The following is a 19,635-nucleotide window of genomic DNA, read 5'->3' on the forward strand; positions in this document are numbered from 1 at the left end:
TCATTTACTTTTAAATTACAATAGTAACCTGCTAAATGGAGGATGTGAATGGCCTGTATTGCTTTCGTACGACGTGATGTCACAAATAGAACCGAACAGAACTGGAATGGGTTCCCGAAATTTGGTGTAGCAACAACTGGAAGTATCTGTATTCAAGCGCATCAATACGCTTTGGGTGTTTGGTGTGTCACCAACATTAGATATGTCAATGCTGTTACTTTTTCTGAAAATCCCTGAATGAATAAATGTGTAAATACAAAAGTATATTGTTTTTATTGTTTTTGTATAATTATATATCATTGCTATGAAAACAAAACTTATTTCAGTTCAGTAACCTGTGTAGTGCTTCCAATACATTAGTGACTCGGGTATCTTGTGTTGTCAATTGAAGTGCAATCTGTTAGGGAGGGATTCACATCAGAAGAAAGCAAAACCACAGTGATGTTCTTGTAATCGATAAATGATGATTGCATTTTTATGTATGTTCCTCGTATACTGTAATTTTACAGGATGCACCATCCTGGAATCTTATTGTTGCTGTAGAGAATAAAGATTTTATTGATTCTTTACATCGGAGGAAATGAAAAAGGAAAGAAAAAAACACACCCGAAAACAGCAAACAAGAAGGCTTACAATTTACATAATGCAATGATTTTTTTTTTTTGACCATTCACGACAGATTGTAACATTGATCATAATTCTGTCATGCACTTAAAATATTAGTATCTGTTATGTACATGGTTACCATGTCAACAACAGTAGGACCAAATATATAAACAGTTGTGTTCAACTTGTTAAATATTAAAATGGCATTGTTAGAGAGAAATTGTTGATGCATATAGATCTGGTTGATGTGATAGTAAAGTGACAACACACAGCTAGTATAGATTAGTTGAAATATGGCGGCAAAGAAATCGCAGGATCAGTTGATTTTAGAAAGGTCCAATTCTTATCTTCAAAAGGTATCCAGTTTTTACTTTTTATTTTAAATTTTTTTAAATTTATATTATACAGTGGATATATGTGTTGGGTAATGAGGGAAATGGAGGGGTATGTAAAGAATGAACATTATTTAAGCAACATTTAAATCGATGAAATCAGGGAATATCAGAAAAATATTGATCATCATTTTACCACATTTAGTGTTGGAGAATATTTGTAGGTATATGGTTGTTATAATCATCTATACAGGGATTATTTTTCTTTTGAAATTTAGTATAAATATAATATATCTGTTTTTCAGTTGTCCGATCTCCATGTGTACGTGGTTCCTGTGGATATATGGAGGGAACGATTCAACAATTTGCTCAACCAGTCGGTCACGGAGACCGTTTCTCTTGGTATCATCAGGTAGACACAATTGTTTCTTAGTCTTGGATGTTATTTGTTGAAGTACTATAGTGTGGTTACAGAATTATTATATAGTAGGGATAACATTTGTTCTGCTTTTTAAAAAAATCTTTTTTTCTTTAATGAATTGATTTTTTAAATTGTGAGTTAAGGTTCCAATGGCTGTGACATGACAAGCATGTTGATTGTTCTAGTGGATATATGTATTTCATGTTTAAAAACACTAAAACTACTTGCTTACCACATATCTCAAGTAAAAATAGAATTGAAAGGAATATTTGGTTAATGAACACTCATCACGTTTTTCATCTACAGCTGTTTGGTGTATCACATATAGTTGTTTCAATATTTAGTCAGTAGAGAGGAAACCTGCTGCCACCACATAGGCTACACCTAATGATAAAACAGCAAGGGATTTTTTATATGAACTTTTCTTAGACGGGGATATAACATGCCACAGCCTTCCAAGCAAGGGTTAAAAAATACACTTATCTGCTATCTGGGTTAAGTGGAATTTGACGGTTGGGCAATTAATCTACAGGAACTAACTTGCCCATGGGCAAGTGAAATATTAAATAATTAAATTATCAATACTGTGAAAACATTTCTTATTTGGTAAATATCATAACTTTCATGACAAACATGTTTCGGGAAGGGGAAGGGGGAGGGTGTGGGATGTAGCCAGTGATAAAGCACTTGCCTGATGTGTGGTCGGTCTAGGATTGGGGAGGGTGTGGGATGTAGCCCAGTGATAAAGCACTTGCCTGATGTGTGGTCGGTCTACGATTGGGGAGGGTGTGGGATGTAGCCCAGTGATAAAGCACTTGCCTGATGTGTGGTAGGTCTAGGATTGGGGAGGGTGTGGGATGTAGCCCAGTGATAAAGCACTTGCCTGGTGTGTGGTCGGTCTAGGATTGGGGAGGGTGTGGGATGTAGCCCAGTGATAAGGCACTTGCCTGGTGTGTGGTCGGTCTAGGATTGGGGAGGGTGTGGGATGTAGCCCAGTGATAAGGCACTTGCCTGATGTGTGGTCGGTCTAGGATTGGGGAGGGTGTGGGATGTAGCCCAGTGATAAAGCACTTGCCTGATGTGTGGTCGGTCTAGGATTGGGGAGGGTGTGGGATGTAGCCCAGTGATAAAGCACTTGCCTGGTGTGTGGTAGGTCTAGGATTGGGGAGGGTGTGGGATGTAGCCCAGTGATAAGGCACTTGCCTGGTGTGTGGTCGGTCTAGGATTGGGGAGGGTGTGGGATGTAGCCCAGTGATAAGGCACTTGCCTGATGTGTGGTCGGTCTAGGATTGGGGAGGGTGTGGGATGTAGCCCAGTGATAAAGCACTTGCCTGATGTGTGGTCGGTCTAGGATTGGGGAGGGTGTGGGATGTAGCCCAGTGATAAGGCACTTGCCTGGTGTGTGGTCGGTCTAGGATTGGGGAGGGTGTGGGATGTAGCCCAGTGATAAAGCACTTGCCTGATGTGTGGTCGGTCTAGGATTGGGGAGGGTGTGGGATGTAGCCCAGTGATAAAGCACTTGCCTGATGTGTGGTCGGTCTAGGATTGGGGAGGGTGTGGGATGTAGCCCAGTGATAAAGCACTTGCCTGATGTGTGGTCGGTCTAGGATTGGGGAGGGTGTGGGATGTAGCCCAGTGATAAAGCACTTGCCTGATGTGTGGTCGGTCTAGGATTGGGGAGGGTGTGGGATGTAGCCCAGTGATAAAGCACTTGCCTGATGTGTGGTCGGTCTAGGATTGGGGAGGGTGTGGGATGTAGCCCAGTGATAAAGCACTTGCCTGATGTGTGGTCGGTCTAGGATTGGGGAGGGTGTGGGATGTAGCCCAGTGATAAAGCACTTGCCTGATGTGTGGTCGGTCTAGGATTGGGGAGGGTGTGGGATGTAGCCCAGTGATAAGGCACTTGCCTGATGTGTGGTCGGTCTAGGATTGGGGAGGGTGTGGGATGTAGCCCAGTGATAAAGCACTTGCCTGATGTGTGGTCGGTCTAGGATTGGGGAGGGTGTGGGATGTAGCCCAGTGATAAGGCACTTGCCTGATGTGTGGTCGGTCTAGGATTGGGGAGGGTGTGGGATGTAGCCCAGTGATAAAGCACTTGCCTGATGTGTGGTCGGTCTAGGATTGGGGAGGGTGTGGGATGTAGCCCAGTGATAAAGCACTTGCCTGATGTGTGGTCGGTCTAGGATTGGGGAGGGTGTGGGATGTAGCCCAGTGATAAAGCACTTGCACTTGCCTGCACTTGCCTGTGTGTGGTCGGTCTAGGATTGGGGAGGGTGTGGGATGTAGCCCAGTGATAAAGCACTTGCCTGATGTGTGGTCGGTCTAGGATTGGGGAGGGTGTGGGATGTAGCCCAGTGATAAAGCACTTGCCTGATGTGTGGTCGGTCTAGGATTGGGGAGGGTGTGGGATGTAGCCCAGTGATAAAGCACTTGCCTGATGTGTGGTCGGTCTAGGATTGGGGAGGGTGTGGGATGTAGCCCAGTGATAAAGCACTTGCCTGATGTGTGGTCGGTCTAGGATTGGGGAGGGTGTGGGATGTAGCCCAGTGATAAAGCACTTGCCTGATGTGTGGTCGGTCTAGGATTGGGGAGGGTGTGGGATGTAGCCCAGTGATAAAGCACTTGCCTGATGTGTGGTCGGTCTAGGATTGGGGAGGGTGTGGGATGTAGCCCAGTGATAAAGCACTTGCCTGATGTGTGGTCGGTCTAGGATTGGGGAGGGTGTGGGATGTAGCCCAGTGATAAAGCACTTGCCTGATGTGTGGTCGGTCTAGGATTGGGGAGGGTGTGGGATGTAGCCCAGTGATAAAGCACTTGCCTGATGTGTGGTCGGTCTAGGATTGGGGAGGGTGTGGGATGTAGCCCAGTGATAAAGCACTTGCCTGATGTGTGGTCGGTCTAGGATTGGGGAGGGTGTGGGATGTAGCCCAGTGATAAAGCACTTGCCTGATGTGTGGTCGGTCTAGGATTGGGGAGGGTGTGGGATGTAGCCCAGTGATAAAGCACTTGCCTGATGTGTGGTCGGTCTAGGATTGGGGAGGGTGTGGGATGTAGCCCAGTGATAAAGCACTTGCCTGATGTGTGGTCGGTCTAGGATTGGGGAGGGTGTGGGATGTAGCCCAGTGATAAAGCACTTGCCTGATGTGTGGTCGGTCTAGGATTGGGGAGGGTGTGGGATGTAGCCCAGTGATAAAGCACTTGCCTGATGTGTGGAGGTCTAGGATTGGGGAGGGGTGTGGGATGTAGCCCAGTGATAAAGCACTTGCCTGATGTGTGGTCGGTCTAGGATTGGGGAGGGTGTGGGATGTAGCCCAGCCTGATAAAGCACTTGCCTGATGTGTGGTCGGTCTAGGATTGGGGAGGGTGTGGGATGTAGCCCAGTGATAAAGCACTTGCCTGATGTGTGGTCGGTCTAGGATTGGGGAGGGTGTGGGATGTAGCCCAGTGATAAAGCACTTGCCTGATGTGTGGTCGGTCTAGGATTGGGGAGGGTGTGGGATGTAGCCCAGTGATAAAGCACTTGCCTGATGTGTGGTCGGTCTAGGATTGGGGAGGGTGTGGGATGTAGCCCAGTGATAAAGCACTTGCCTGATGTGTGGTCGGTCTAGGATTGGGGAGGGTGTGGGATGTAGCCCAGTGATAAAGCACTTGCCTGATGTGTGGTCGGTCTAGGATTGGGGAGGGTGTGGGATGTAGCCCAGTGATAAAGCACTTGCCTGATGTGTGGTCGGTCTAGGATTGGGGAGGGTGTGGGATGTAGCCCAGTGATAAAGCACTTGCCTGATGTGTGGTCGGTCTAGGATTGGGGAGGGTGTGGGATGTAGCCCAGTGATAAAGCACTTGCCTGATGTGTGGTCGGTCTAGGATTGGGGAGGGTGTGGGATGTAGCCCAGTGATAAAGCACTTGCCTGATGTGTGGTCGGTCTAGGATTGGGGAGGGTGTGGGATGTAGCCCAGTGATAAGCACTTGCCTGATGTGTGGTCGGTCTAGGATTGGGGAGAGGGGTGGGATGTAGCCCAGTGATAGCTCAGCACTTGCCTGATGTGTGGTCGGTCTAGGATTGGGGAGGGTGTGGGATGTAGCCCAGTGATAAAGCACTTGCCTGATGTGTGGTCGGTCTAGGATTGGGGAGGGTGTGGGATGTAGCCCAGTGATAAAGCACTTGCCTGATGTGTGGTCGGTCTAGGATTGGGGAGGGTGTGGGATGTAGCCCAGTGATAAAGCACTTGCCTGATGTGTGGTCGGTCTAGGATTGGGGAGGGTGTGGGATGTAGCCCAGTGATAAAGCACTTGCCTGATGTGTGGTCGGTCTAGGATTGGGGAGGGTGTGGGATGTAGCCCAGTGATAAAGCACTTGCCTGATGTGTGGTCGGTCTAGGATTGGGGAGGGTGTGGGATGTAGCCCAGTGATAAGGCACTTGCCTGATGTGTGGTCGGTCTAGGATTGGGGAGGGTGTGGGATGTAGCCCAGTGATAAAGCACTTGCCTGATGTGTGGTCGGTCTAGGATTGGGGAGGGTGTGGGATGTAGCCCAGTGATAAAGCACTTGCCTGATGTGTGGTCGGTCTAGGATTGGGGAGGGTGTGGGATGTAGCCCAGTGATAAAGCACTTGCCTGATGTGTGGTCGGTCTAGGATTGGGGAGGGTGTGGGATGTAGCCCAGTGATAAAGCACTTGCCTGATGTGTGGTCGGTCTAGGATTGGGGAGGGTGTGGGATGTAGCCCAGTGATAAAGCACTTGCCTGATGTGTGGTCGGTCTAGGATTGGGGAGGGTGTGGGATGTAGCCCAGTGATAAAGCACTTGCCTGATGTGTGGTCGGTCTAGGATTGGGGAGGGTGTGGGATGTAGCCCAGTGATAAGCACTTGCCTGATGTGTGGTCGGTCTAGGATTGGGGAGGGTGTGGGATGTAGCCCAGTGATAAAGCACTTGCCTGATGTGTGGTCGGTCTAGGATTGGGGAGGGTGTGGGATGTAGCCCAGTGATAAAGCAAGGTCTGATGTGTGGTCGGTCTAGGATTGGGGAGGGTGTGGGGTAGCCCAGTGATAAAGCACTTGCCTGATGTCTGGAGCTACAGGATTGGGGAGGGTGTGGGATGTAGCCCAGTGATAAAGCACTTGCCTGATGTGTGGTCGGTCTAGGATTGGGGAGGGTGTGGGATGTAGCCCAGTGATAAAGCACTTGCCTGATGTGTGGAGGTCTAGGATTGGGGAGGGTGTGGGATGTAGCCCAGTGATAAAGCACTTGCCTGATGTGTGGTCGGTCTAGGATTGGGGAGGGTGTGGGATGTAGCCCAGTGATAAAGCACTTGCCTGATGTGTGGTCGGTCTAGGATTGGGGAGGGTGTGGGATGTAGCCCAGTGATAAAGCACTTGCCTGATGTGTGGTCGGTCTAGGATTGGGGAGGGGGTGGGATGTAGCCCAGTGATAGCTCATCTAGGAAACAGCAAGGTCTGGAGCCTACATCATTTTATGAGTGGGGTCTAGGATTGGGGAGGGTGTGGGATGTAGCCCAGTGATAAAGCACTTGCCTGATGTGTGGTCGGTCTAGATTGGGGAGGGTGTGGGATGTAGCCCAGTGATAAAGCACTTGCCTGATGTGTGGTCGGTCTAGGATTGGGGAGGGTGTGGGATGTAGCCCAGTGATAAAGCACTTGCCTGATGTGTGGTCGGTCTAGGATTGGGGAGGGTGTGGGATGTAGCCCAGTGATAAAGCACTTGCCTGATGTGTGGTCGGTCTAGGATTGGGGAGGGGGTGGGATGTAGCCCAGTGATAAAGCACTTGCCTGATGTGTGGTCGGTCTAGGATTGGGGAGGGTGTGGGATGTAGCCCAGTGATAAAGCACTTGCCTGATGTGTGGTCGGTCTAGGATTGGGGAGGGTGTGGGATGTAGCCCAGTGATAAAGCACTTGCCTGATGTGTGGTCGGTCTAGGATTGGGGAGGGTGTGGGATGTAGCCCAGTGATAAAGCACTTGCCTGATGTGTGGTCGGTCTAGGATTGGGGAGGGTGTGGGATGTAGCCCAGTGATAAAGCACAGCAAGGTTGCCTGATGTGAGGGGAGTGATGGGTAGGCAGTGATAGCTCATCTTAAACAGCAATGTCTGGAGCTACATCATTCTAGGATTGGGGAGGATGTGTGGGATGTAGCCCAGTGATAAAGCACTTGCCTGATGTGTGGTCGGTCTAGGATTGGGGAGGGTGTGGGATGTAGCCCAGTGATAAAGCACTTGTCTGGAGTGTGGTCATTTAGGAGAGGGGAGGGTGTGGGTAGCCCAGTGATAAAGCACTTCTTAAATGTGTGGTCTGGTCTACAGGATTTTGGGGAGGGTGTGGGATGTAGCCCAGTGATAAAGCACTTGCCTGATGTGTGGTCGGTCTAGGATTGGGGAGGGTGTGGGATGTAGCCCAGTGATAAAGCACTTGCCTGATGTGTGGTCGGTCTAGGATTGGGGAGAGGGGTGGGATGTAGCCCAGTGATAAAGCACTTGCCTGCAATGTGTGGTCGGTCTAGGATTGGGGAGGGTGTGGGATGTAGCCCAGTGATAAAGCACTTGCCTGATGTGTGGTCGGTCTAGGATTGGGGAGGGTGTGGGATGTAGCCCAGTGATAAAGCACTTGCCTGATGTGTGGTCGGTCTAGGATTGGGGAGGGTGTGGGATGTAGCCCAGTGATAAAGCACTTGCCTGATGTGTGGTCGGTCTAGGATTGGGGAGGGTGTGGGATGTAGCCCAGTGATAAAGCACTTGCCTGATGTGTGGTCGGTCTAGGATTGGGGAGGGTGTGGGATGTAGCCCAGTGATAAAGCACTTGCCTGATGTGTGGTCGGTCTAGATTGGGGAGGGTGTGGGATGTAGCCCAGTGATAAAGCACTTGCCTGATGTGTGGTCGGTCTAGGATTGGGGAGGGTGTGGGATGTAGCCCAGTGATAAAGCACTTGCCTGATGTGTGGTCGGTCTAGATTGGGGAGGGTGTGGGATGTAGCCCAGTGATAAAGCACTTGCCTGATGTGTGGTCGGTCTAGGATTGGGGAGGGTGTGGGATGTAGCCCAGTGATAAAGCACTTGCCTGATGTGTGGTCGGTCTAGGATTGGGGAGGGTGTGGGATGTAGCCCAGTGATACAGCAATGTGTGGAGGTCTAGGATTGGGGAGAGGTGTGGGATGTAGCCCAGTGATAAAGCACTTGCCTGATGTGTGGTCGGTCTAGGATTGGGGAGGGTGTGGGATGTAGCCCAGTGATAAAGCACTTGCCTGATGTGTGGTCGGTCTAGGATTGGGGAGAGGGGTGGGATGTAGCCCAGTGATAAAGCACTTGCCTGATGTGTGGTCGGTCTAGGATTGGGGAGGGTGTGGGATGTAGCCCAGTGATAAAGCACTTGCCTGATGTGTGGTCGGTCTAGGATTGGGGAGGGTGTGGGATGTAGCCCAGTGATAAAGCACTTGCCTGATGTGTGGTCGGTCTAGTGATTGGGGAGGGTGTGGGATGTAGCCCAGTGATAAAGCACTTGCCTGATGTGTGGTCGGTCTGATTGGGGAGGGTGTGATGTAGCCCAGTGATAAAGCACTTGCCTGATGTGTGGTCGGTCTAGAGATTGGGGAGGGTGTGGGATGTAGCCCAGTGATAAAGCACTTGCCTGATGTGTGGTCGGTCTAGGATTGGGGAGGGTGTGGGATGTAGCCCAGTGATAAAGCACTTGCCTGATGTGTGGTCGGTCTAGGATTGGGGAGGGTGTGGGATGTAGCCCAGTGATAAAGCACTTGCCTGATGTGTGGTCGGTCTAGGATTGGGGAGGGTGTGGGATGTAGCCCAGTGATAAAGCACTTGCCTGATGTGTGGTCGGTCTAGGATTGGGGAGGGTGTGGGATGTAGCCCAGTGATAAAGCACTTGCCTGCATGGTCTGGAGTCGGTCTAGGATTGGGGAGGGTGTGATGTAGCCCAGTGATAAAGCACTTGCCTGATGTGTGGTCGGTCTAGGATTGGGGAGGGTGTGGGATGTAGCCCAGTGATAAAGCACTTGCCTGATGTGTGGTCGGTCTATCATTTTGGAGAGGGGGTGTGGGGTAGGCAGTGATAGCGCATCTTAAACAGCAAGGTCTGGAGCTACATGGTCGGTCTAGAGATTGGGGAGGGTGTGGGATGTAGCCCAGTGATAAAGCACTTGCCTGATGTGTGGTCGGTCTACGATTGGGGAGGGTGTGGGATGTAGCCCAGTGATAAACAGCACTTACCTGATTTGTGTGGGGGTCTAGGATTGGGGAGGGTGTGGGATGTAGCCCAGTGATAAAGCACTTGCCTGATGTGTGGTCGGTCTAGGATTGGGGAGGGTGTGGGATGTAGCCCAGTGATAAAGCACTTGCCTGATGTGTGGTCGGTCTACGATTGGGGAGGGTGTGGGATGTAGCCCAGTGATAAAGCACTTGCCTGATGTGTGGTCGGTCTACGATTGGGGAGGGTGTGGGATGTAGCCCAGTGATAAAGCACTTGCCTGATGTGTGGTCGGTCTAGGATTGGGGAGGGTGTGGGATGTAGCCCAGTGATAAAGCACTTGCCTGATGTGTGGTCGGTCTAGGATTGGGGAGGGTGTGGGATGTAGCCCAGTGATAAAGCACTTGCCTGATGTGTGGTCGGTCTAGGATTGGGGAGGGTGTGGGATGTAGCCCAGTGATAAAGCACTTGCCTGATGTGTGGTCGGTCTAGGATTGGGGAGGGTGTGGGATGTAGCCCAGTGATAAAGCACTTGCCTGATGTGTGGTCGGTCTAGGATTGGGGAGGGTGTGGGATGTAGCCCAGTGATAAAGCACTTGCCTGATGTGTGGTCGATCTAGGATTGGGGAGGGTGTGGGATGTAGCCCAGTGATAAAGCACTTGCCTGATGTGTGGTCGGTCTAGGATTGGGGAGGGTGTGGGATGTAGCCCAGTGATAAAGCACTTGCCTGATGTGTGGTCGGTCTACGATTGGGGAGGGTGTGGGATGTAGCCCAGTGATAAAGCACTTGCCTGATGTGTGGTCGGTCTAGGATTGGGGAGGGTGTGGGATGTAGCCCAGTGATAAGGCACTTGCCTGATGTGTGGTCGGTCTAGGATTGGGGAGGGTGTGGGATGTAGCCCAGTGATAAGGCACTTGCCTGATGTGTGGTCGGTCTAGGATTGGGGAGGGTGTGGGATGTAGCCCAGTGATAAAGCACTTGCCTGATGTGTGGTCGTTCTACGATTGGGGAGGGTGTGGGATGTAGCCCAGTGATAAAGCACTTGCCTGATGTGTGGTCGGTCTAGGATTGGGGAGGGTGTGGGATGTAGCCCAGTGATAAAGCACTTGCCTGATGTGTGGTCGGTCTAGGATTGGGGAGGGTGTGGGATGTAGCCCAGTGATAAAGCACTTGCCTGATGTGTGGTCGGTCTACGATTGGGGAGGGTGTGGGATGTAGCCCAGTGATAAAGCACTTGCCTGATGTGTGGTCGGTCTAGGATTGGGGAGGGTGTGGGATGTAGCCCAGTGATAAAGCACTTGCCTGATGTGTGGTCGGTCTACGATTGGGGAGGGTGTGGGATGTAGCCCAGTGATAAAGCACTTGCCTGATGTGTGGTAGGTCTAGGATTGGGGAGGGTGTGGGATGTAGCCCAGTGATAAAGCACTTGCCTGATGTGTGGTCGGTCTAGGATTGGGGAGGGTGTGGGATGTAGCCCAGTGATAAAGCACTTGCCTGATGTGTGGTCGGTCTACGATTGGGGAGGGTGTGGGATGTAGCCCAGTGATAAAGCACTTGCCTGATGTGTGGTCGGTCTAGGATTGATCCCCGATGGTGGGCCCATTGAACTGTTTCTCAACCTCCACAACTGGTGTAACAAAGGCCTGTGTGTAGGATGCTTCATATAAAAGATCCCTTGCTGCTAATTGAAAAAAATAACACGTTATGTGGTGCAGCAGGCTTCCTCACTCAATATCTATGTGGTCCTTTACCATATAGCCAACACCATATAACTGTAATTAAAAATGTCTTCGCTTTGTTAAATAAAACATTCCTTCCTTTACCAACTTGTATCAATCAATTACAATGTTTGTTTATGACTGATATACCTGTTTTTTTTGTTTCATTATATACCATGCTGTATGTGTATTTGATTTCAGGGTACCTCCAGATATGCGTCTGGTGGATGTACGAGAGGAAATAGTTCAACAGCTGGAAGGAGTTGCTCCTCAAGATTACGTGTTCCTTAGAAGTTGTGGCCGCAGTCTAACTAGGGTGAGTGTTCTGTGACTGTTTAATACAGGAAACTGAAAATTGGTGAAAACGTTTTATGGGTTATGAAAAAAGAAATGCAGATAACCCAGTTAATATTTTGTGTAACCTGTCATGATTATGTAAATGACATTCTAAATTTAATGCATGAATGAAAAATGGGTTTTCTAAAACTAGACTTGTATGAGTGATGCACAAATCAAATAATTGTTCTAGCAATTTCCAGAGGAAAGTAATATCTACATAATTCACATTGCTGTGTACATTAGCCTATTTTGTTTTTCCACCCCTGTAAAATATTCATGTTGTTTCATGAGAGAAGAGAGAGAGAGAGAGAGAGGGGAGTAAGAGAGAGAGAGAGGAGTAAGAGAGATAGATACAGACAGATAGAGATAGATATATATAGACAGACAGACAGAGACAGGGAGACATAGAGAGACAGACAGAAAGAGACAGACAGATATATATACAGTCAAACTTCGATAACTCCACCTTCGATCTCTCGAAAACTTAGATCTCTCGATCTGAAGCGACAGTCCTGGCCGAGTTGCTTTACAAACTAGTAATAACGACCTTCAAAAACTCAAACTTCGAAAACTCGATAACCTCGATCTCTCGACCTAATTCTTTGGTCCCGTCGTAAAGATTTAATAGAGTATGCACCTCTAAAACTTGACGTGTGTGGATTGATCAAAATGTCATTGCCGATAGTATTTTAGAGACGAATGTATTGTCAATTATGTCAAGCAAGCGAAGCGCGCCTGTCTCGGGTGGTCTTGGCTGTCGAGGATTAGGGTGGTAATTACAGAATAATAGATCGCCGACTAAGCGGAACGACATGATCCTATGTTTGAGAGTCGGTGTTCGTCCGTGGTGGAGAGCCTCGCTACGTAATACTTAATTACAGACAGAGTCTGGTTAACTTCAAAGAGCATTTGTAATAATTGTTAGCGCTGTTTGTTTTTGCTCTCAAAGGCATGAATCGTGTCAAACTTTAATTTTCTATTTATGTATTAGTTAATGTTTATCAATTACCAGTCATTTAGTTATGTTAAAAATGGATACACCACAGATCGAACAATCTTGTGTAAGGCTCAGAAATGGAGGGTGGGTGGCCAGATTGGAGAAAGAAAGTAGAGGTGCGAAGCATAAATAATTTTGTGCAAAAGAAATGTACTTATAGTGTTATTCGGCATTCAGTGTTTTATTTGTTAGTTACGTTCCGCCATGTTTTGACATCTGTAAAATACGTCAACGTTACTTTTTGTTATTTATATATGTATGTAAATTCCTTCTTTTTTCATTTTTGTTTTCTGTCAATAAATACATGTAGCCTATATGCCCAAGCATATATTTCAAATTCATCTGGGTGATCCTTTTTGTTTTATTTACTTACTTTTATAATATATGCAAAATGAATGTATGACAGGCGTCGAAGATGCCAACAGCTGGGGTGGGGTAGGATGAGATGGGGTGGTGTGGGGTGAAGTGACTGATATATTAATTTGCCTTTCAACTGGGGATGCATACTTTTTAGAGTTCAGAGGTAGGCAGCGAAGCGCACCTTTCTTACAAAATTAAGCGAAATAAACCAGCTGCAATGCTGCAACCAGCTGCAATGCAGTTTCAAATTTGAACTCTTATATATTAATTTCGAAAACTCGAACTCCCAGAAACTCGAACTATTTCCTTGTCCCCTTCAAGATTGAGTTATCAAAGTTTGACTGTATGTATATATATATATATATATATATATATAGAGAGAGAGAGAGAGAGAGAGAGAGAGAGAGAGAGAGAGAGAGAGAGAGAGAGAGAGAGAGACAGAGAGACAGAGAGAGAGAGAGAGAGAGAGAGAGACAGACAGACAGACAGACAGACAGACAGACAGACAGAGGAGAGAGATCGGTAGATAGATACAGACAGACAGACTTCAGACAGACAGAGATAGATATATATAGACAGACAGAGACAGACAGATAGATAGAGACATAGAGAGACAGACAGAGATAGATATAGAGAGAGAAGACAGATAGAGACAGAGGAAAAACACCACTGCCACCACATAGGGTACTTCTAATGACAAAACAACAAGGGATCATTTATATGCACTTTCCTATAGACATGACAGCACATGTCATAGCCTTTCATGTGATGGGACACTGAGTTCATTGATGACAATCTGTCTTCCAACCCATATTGCACCTCGTGCGAAGGTTCTACCATGCACTGAGCTATATCAGGCCTCTTATGAGAACAGATTCTCGCTATGAGGTCTTTCCTAATTTACCAGTATGTCTAAACATAAAGTTTGTTTTCATCAATGACACCACTAGAGCACATTGATTTATTAATCATTGGCTATTGGATATCAAACATTTTGTAATTCTAGATCTGGCATATATTCTTCAGGAAACCCAGTACATTTTCCATTCATAGCAAGGGATCTTTTATATGCACTTTCCCACAGACAAGACATTACACACCATGGCCTTTGATATACCAGTGATGGGGTGTTGGTTAATATGAAAAATATGCAGTCAGAGAATGGGTCCACTGAGGGGAATCGATCCTTTGACCAAAACACCCTTAAGTGAGCGCTCTACTGACTGAGCTAGATCCCACCTCTGCATGTCTAAGCAAGGCAGAGTTTCACATCTTGTACTAGATATACATGTAGTGTCAGTATTAATTTCTGTGAAAGGGCTTCTGTAATTCGATCATCCCCCACAAACAGACTAAATTGATATTACATCACTTGCGTCAGGACTTTGACAACATGTTTGACTTATTACAATGAATGTTTGTTTAAATTGTTTGTCCAATTTTACACAAACATGACAGAGATTTTTACCGAGATTTATACTGGTAATTATTGTGTGCGTAGCGGTTACATGGAGAATTGTCCGTAGGTCAAGCCATTGTGGTTGTTCTTGTAATCCGTACAGTTCAACATTACCCATTGTTTGTCCTTCTCGGGGCAAATGTGTTGATCGTCCAATGAGGCATAACATAAGCTGGGGATTGTGTCGCACTTGATTGTTTGCTGTGGTACCTACGGGGTTGCACAATATGACCATTCTCACAAGCTGTGTTTATTTCTTTACCAGTTATAATGATAACGGTTATAATTGGACATGGACATGTTCGTCTTACTGGTCTTTGATACATTATTCATGGTAATATATGGGGGGGGGGGGGGGGGGGCAATAATGCAGTGTAGGAATGGTAATACTTTTAAAAGACTGGCAATTTGAAATGGGTTTTTATTTATCTCTCTACACCATATTATATCATATTTTACTAATTAATAGTGAATGGATTAATGACTTTTTAGTGATGCCCCAGTATGAAATATTTACTAATTAATGCAAATCAATTCAAACTTAATGTGTTTTAACGACACCACTAGAACTCACTGATTCATTATTTATTCAATTGGATGTTAAACATTTGATAATTCTGAGATATTACATGTATCTTAAAGGAAACCCACTACATATATCCATTAGCAGCAAGGGCTCTTTTATATACACTTTCAGACAGAAAGGACAGCACATACCATAGCCTTTGATATACCTGTCATGAGGCACTGATTGGGATGGCAAAATTATTTTTTTTAAATCGGAGAATAGGTTCCCTGAGGGTATTTGATACTTTAAATCGGAGAATAGGTTCCCTGAGGGTATTTGATACTTTAAATCGGAGAATAGGTTCCCTGAGGGTATTTGATATTTTAAATCGGAGAATAGGTTCCCTGAGGGTATTTGATACTTTAAATCGGAGAATAGGTTCCCTGAGGGTATTTGATACTTTAACCCACAAACTTCAGAAGAATGCTCAACTGACTGAGCTAATTCATGATTGGTATATGAAAGGCCATGGTATGTGTTGTCCTATTTGCAATAATTGTATGTTATTAAATGGGTGTTTTCATACTGGCCTTGTTATAGATTAGAGCACTGTTGTATTGGCCCAAGGCTTGTATTAGCCTGAGATGTCAGCAGTAAATACAGGCATGGTCAAGGGCCAATACAACTGTCCCAGGACCTATTACCAGGCCAACTGTGTGAAAATATCCATTTAATGACTTCTTAGTAATTAACTTCTCCTGGCATGGTTAAAATGACTTTCTTATTTACAAAAATCCCACCATTTGCAAGACTTTTTTTTCTTTGTTTTTAAATATTTTATTGTCCGAGAAATGTGTTATGGTGATGCCAGGGATGGGGCCCCGAGTTCATTACCTTACATGTTACATATAGCAAACAGACATTACATAATCTTAATCTTTTACATGTATCATTGATCATAGTTTACAGAAATAATGTTTATTTCAAGATATGTTTTGGGGTTGGGGAGTTATCTGTGATAAAAACTTGCTAAATTTGAAAATATAATTCATAATGTTACATATGTTGTGTGATTGTACTCAGTGTTTAAACAAACCTGATGTATTATTTGTTCTAACATTGAGATAGTTATCACCACCATTATCTAGAATATGTGGTATATACCATTACAGTCTGTTGTAATTAAATGATTACAAAAACATAGTTTCTCTCAAGATAAATTAATTAATGCATAAATGGTTCTTTTGTATTAATCGCTGTATATAGTGTCGTGTTACCAAGTGACACAGTTTCCAAGTCAATCAGTTGTAATAGTGAATCAATCGGGCGTGGATTGATCCAGTGTCTGCGAGTAAATAACATGTATGAGCCATGTTTGTGGGGCAGCATGTGCTGTCATTGTAGTGCGTACACTGCACTTAATAGCATGAAAGAGATAGGCTGTTGTGGAATACTTGGAAATGCTTCGTGTCAATGAGTTAAGCTGCAGTGATCTCCCCCACATAGACATTCACACTATTTTCATACACTGCTGCAAGACAGTCGAACATATTCTACTGTAAACCTTCTGAGAAATATATATTTCACAGATAATATATTTATTTCTAAAAGAAAATACAATTCTTTCATATTCATATGTATATAACCTGACCTGTCTACCTTAGTGAATTGAAACTGTCAGACCTGTCCAATGGGACAGAGGGGAATGTACTAAAATAGGCTCAGCCTCGGTGGCATCGTGGTTAAGTCATCGGACCACAGGCTGGTAGATACAGGGTTTGCAACCCGGTACCAGCTCCAACCCAGAGCGAGTTCTTAAAGGCTCAGTGGGTAGGTGTAAGGCCACTACACCCTCTTCTCTCTCACTAACCACTAACAATTAACAACTAACCCTCTGTCCTGGACAGATAGCCCAGATAGCTGAGGTGTGTGCCCAGGTCAGTGTGATTGAACCTTAATTGGATATAAGCATGAAAAATAAATTGAAATGAAAAAACCCCAACTAAAATAGACAGGTCATGTTAAGCATTCATCAAAGAGAAAACATTTGAGTTTTCTTCGATTTGTTAATTCAGTGCATTTTTGTAACTTTATTATATAGAGAACTTGCAACTCTTACTTTTGTCGAAATTTCATCCATTTGTTTCTCTTTTGTTTGGTGGGAGAGGGTACATAGTGATGGAGGGGAGTATGTCATGGATGGGTGGTTCATATGGAATTCGAAGTGTTTCATCACTCGCATGAAACTAATTCAAGGAGAGAGATTTAATGCTTAATAAACATGGGAAATATGGTAATATCTTAAATGACCCTAAAATCTTAAACATTTATGGATACATTTTAATAATTAAAAAATATATATAGTAAGACAACTGGTGTTTAAAATTTGTGAAAGTACATGAAATTCAGTGTCCAGTTTGAAAATATTTCTAATCCATAACTACCTAATAAGGGTACTTATGATTTGTTTTATGTTTATTACATACCCTCAAATTATTTTCTGGCCCAAAGCCTGGCTCCCCATAATCAAAATTAGGGGAGCAATTATAATCACTGTCATCGATTGTTTTTCACCACAAGGTCTTTCAGCAGGACAAACTGTAGCTAGATCTGTCATTTACTTTCCCATTTAATTATTTATAATAAAGTGGGGGGTTTTCTATGAAAAATATTCCCACCATTTTGTACCACACAACTAAAATTTAATGAGTTTTAACTTTGCTATTTATCGAAATTGCTAAATACAGTAGAACTTTCAGAATTAGTATGTTTAGTTAAGATTTATTTTATTTTATTTTATAAATTTTTTTTAATAAAAATGTAAGGAGGGACAAAAGAAAAGATTTCTGATAATATTGATTGGTTCAACTTAAACAGTGATAACCGGCCTCGGTGGCGTCGTGGCAGGCCATCGGTCTACAGGCTGGTAGATACTGGGTTCGGATCCCAGTCGAGGCATGGAATTTTTAATCCAGATACCGACTCCAAACCCTGAGTGAGTGTTCCGCAAGGCTCAATGGGTAGGTGTAAACCACTTGCACTGACCAGTGATCCATAACTGGTTCAACAAAGGCCATGGTTTGTGCTATCCTGCCTGTGGGAAGCGCAAATAAAAGATCCCTTGCTGCTAATCGGAAGAGTAGCCCATGTAGTGGTGACAGCGGGTTTCCTCTCCAAATCTGTGTGGTCCTTAACCATATGTCTGACGCCATATAACCGTAAATAAAATGTGTTGAGTGCGTCGTTAAATAAAACACTTCTTTCTTTCTTTTAAACAGTGATAAAGCAGAAAATATAGTCATTGTGTGTATCGGTATATGTTTAGGGGTGGGACATAGCCCAGTGGTAAAGCAGATAATATAGTCATCGTGTGTATCGGTATATGTTTAGGGGTGGGACATAGCCCAGTGGTAAAGCAGATAATATAGTCATTGTGTGTATCGGTATATGTTTAGGGGTGGGACATAGCCCAGTGGTAAAGCAGATAATATAGTCATCGTGTGTATCGGTATATGTTTAGGGGTGGGACATATCCCAGTGGTAAAGCAGATAATATAGTCATTGTGTGTATCGGTATATGTTTAGGGGTGGGACATAGCCCAGTGGTAAAGCAGATAATATAGTCATCGTGTGTATCGGTATATGTTTAGGGGTGGGACATATCCCAGTGGTAAAGCAGATAATATAGTCATCGTGTGTATCGGTATATGTTTAGGGGTGGGACATAGCCCAGTGGTAAAGCAGATAATATAGTCATCGTGTGTATCGGTATATGTTTAGGGGTGGGACATAGCCCAGTGGTAAAGCAGATAATATAGTCATCGTGTGTATCGGTATATGTTTAGGGGTGGGACATAGCCCAGTGGTAAAGCAGATAATATAGTCATTGTGTGTATCGGTATATGTTTAGGGGTGGGACATAGCCCAGTGGTAAAGCAGACAATATAGTCATTGTGTGTATCGGTATATGTTTAGGGGTGGGACATAGCCCAGTGGTAAAGCAGATAATATAGTCATTGTGTGTATCGGTATATGTTTAGGGGTGGGACATAGCCCAGTGGTAAAGCAGATAATATAGTCATTGTGTGTATCGGTATATGTTTAGGGGTGGGACATATCCCAGTGGTAAAGCAGATAATATAGTCATCGTGTGTATCGGTATATGTTTAGGGGTGGGACATAGCCCAGTGGTAAAGCAGATAATATAGTCATCGTGTGTATCGGTATATGTTTAGGGGTGGGACATAGCCCAGTGGTAAAGCAGATAATATAGTCATCGTGTGTATCGGTATATGTTTAGGGGTGGGACATATCCCAGTGGTAAAGCAGATAATATAGTCATCGTGTGTATCGGTATATGTTTAGGGGTGGGACATATCCCAGTGGTAAAGCAGATAATATAGTCATCGTGTGTATCGGTATATGTTTAGGGGTGGGACATATCCCAGTGGTAAAGCAGATAATATAGTCATCGTGTGTATCGGTATATGTTTAGGGGTGGGACATATCCCAGTGGTAAAGCAGATAATATAGTCATCGTGTGTATCGGTATATGTTTAGGGGTGGGACATATCCCAGTGGTAAAGCAGATAATATAGTCATCGTGTGTATCGGTATATGTTTAGGGGTGGGACATATCCCAGTGGTAAAGCAGATAATATAGTCATCGTGTGTATCGGTATAT

At 45.2% G+C, this 19,635-nt stretch overlaps 1 protein-coding gene across 1 annotated transcript in view; it reads left to right on the plus strand.

The window, feature by feature from the left end:
• The first annotated feature begins 899 nt into the window (after positions 1–899).
• The window catches only part of LOC121374808 (zinc finger CCCH domain-containing protein 13-like), a 76,647-nt gene continuing 57,911 nt past the window's right edge, over positions 900–19,635 (plus strand). The window contains exons 1-3 of the mRNA XM_041501919.1: positions 900–962; positions 1,244–1,350; positions 11,490–11,604. Of these exons, the coding sequence (XP_041357853.1) occupies positions 900–962; positions 1,244–1,350; positions 11,490–11,604 (285 nt within the window). The remainder of the gene's footprint in view (positions 963–1,243; positions 1,351–11,489; positions 11,605–19,635) is intronic.

The sequence above is a fragment of the Gigantopelta aegis genome, chromosome 6 (genome assembly GCF_016097555.1).
Source record: "Gigantopelta aegis isolate Gae_Host chromosome 6, Gae_host_genome, whole genome shotgun sequence".
Classification (NCBI taxonomy): Eukaryota; Metazoa; Mollusca; class Gastropoda; order Neomphalida; family Peltospiridae; genus Gigantopelta; species Gigantopelta aegis.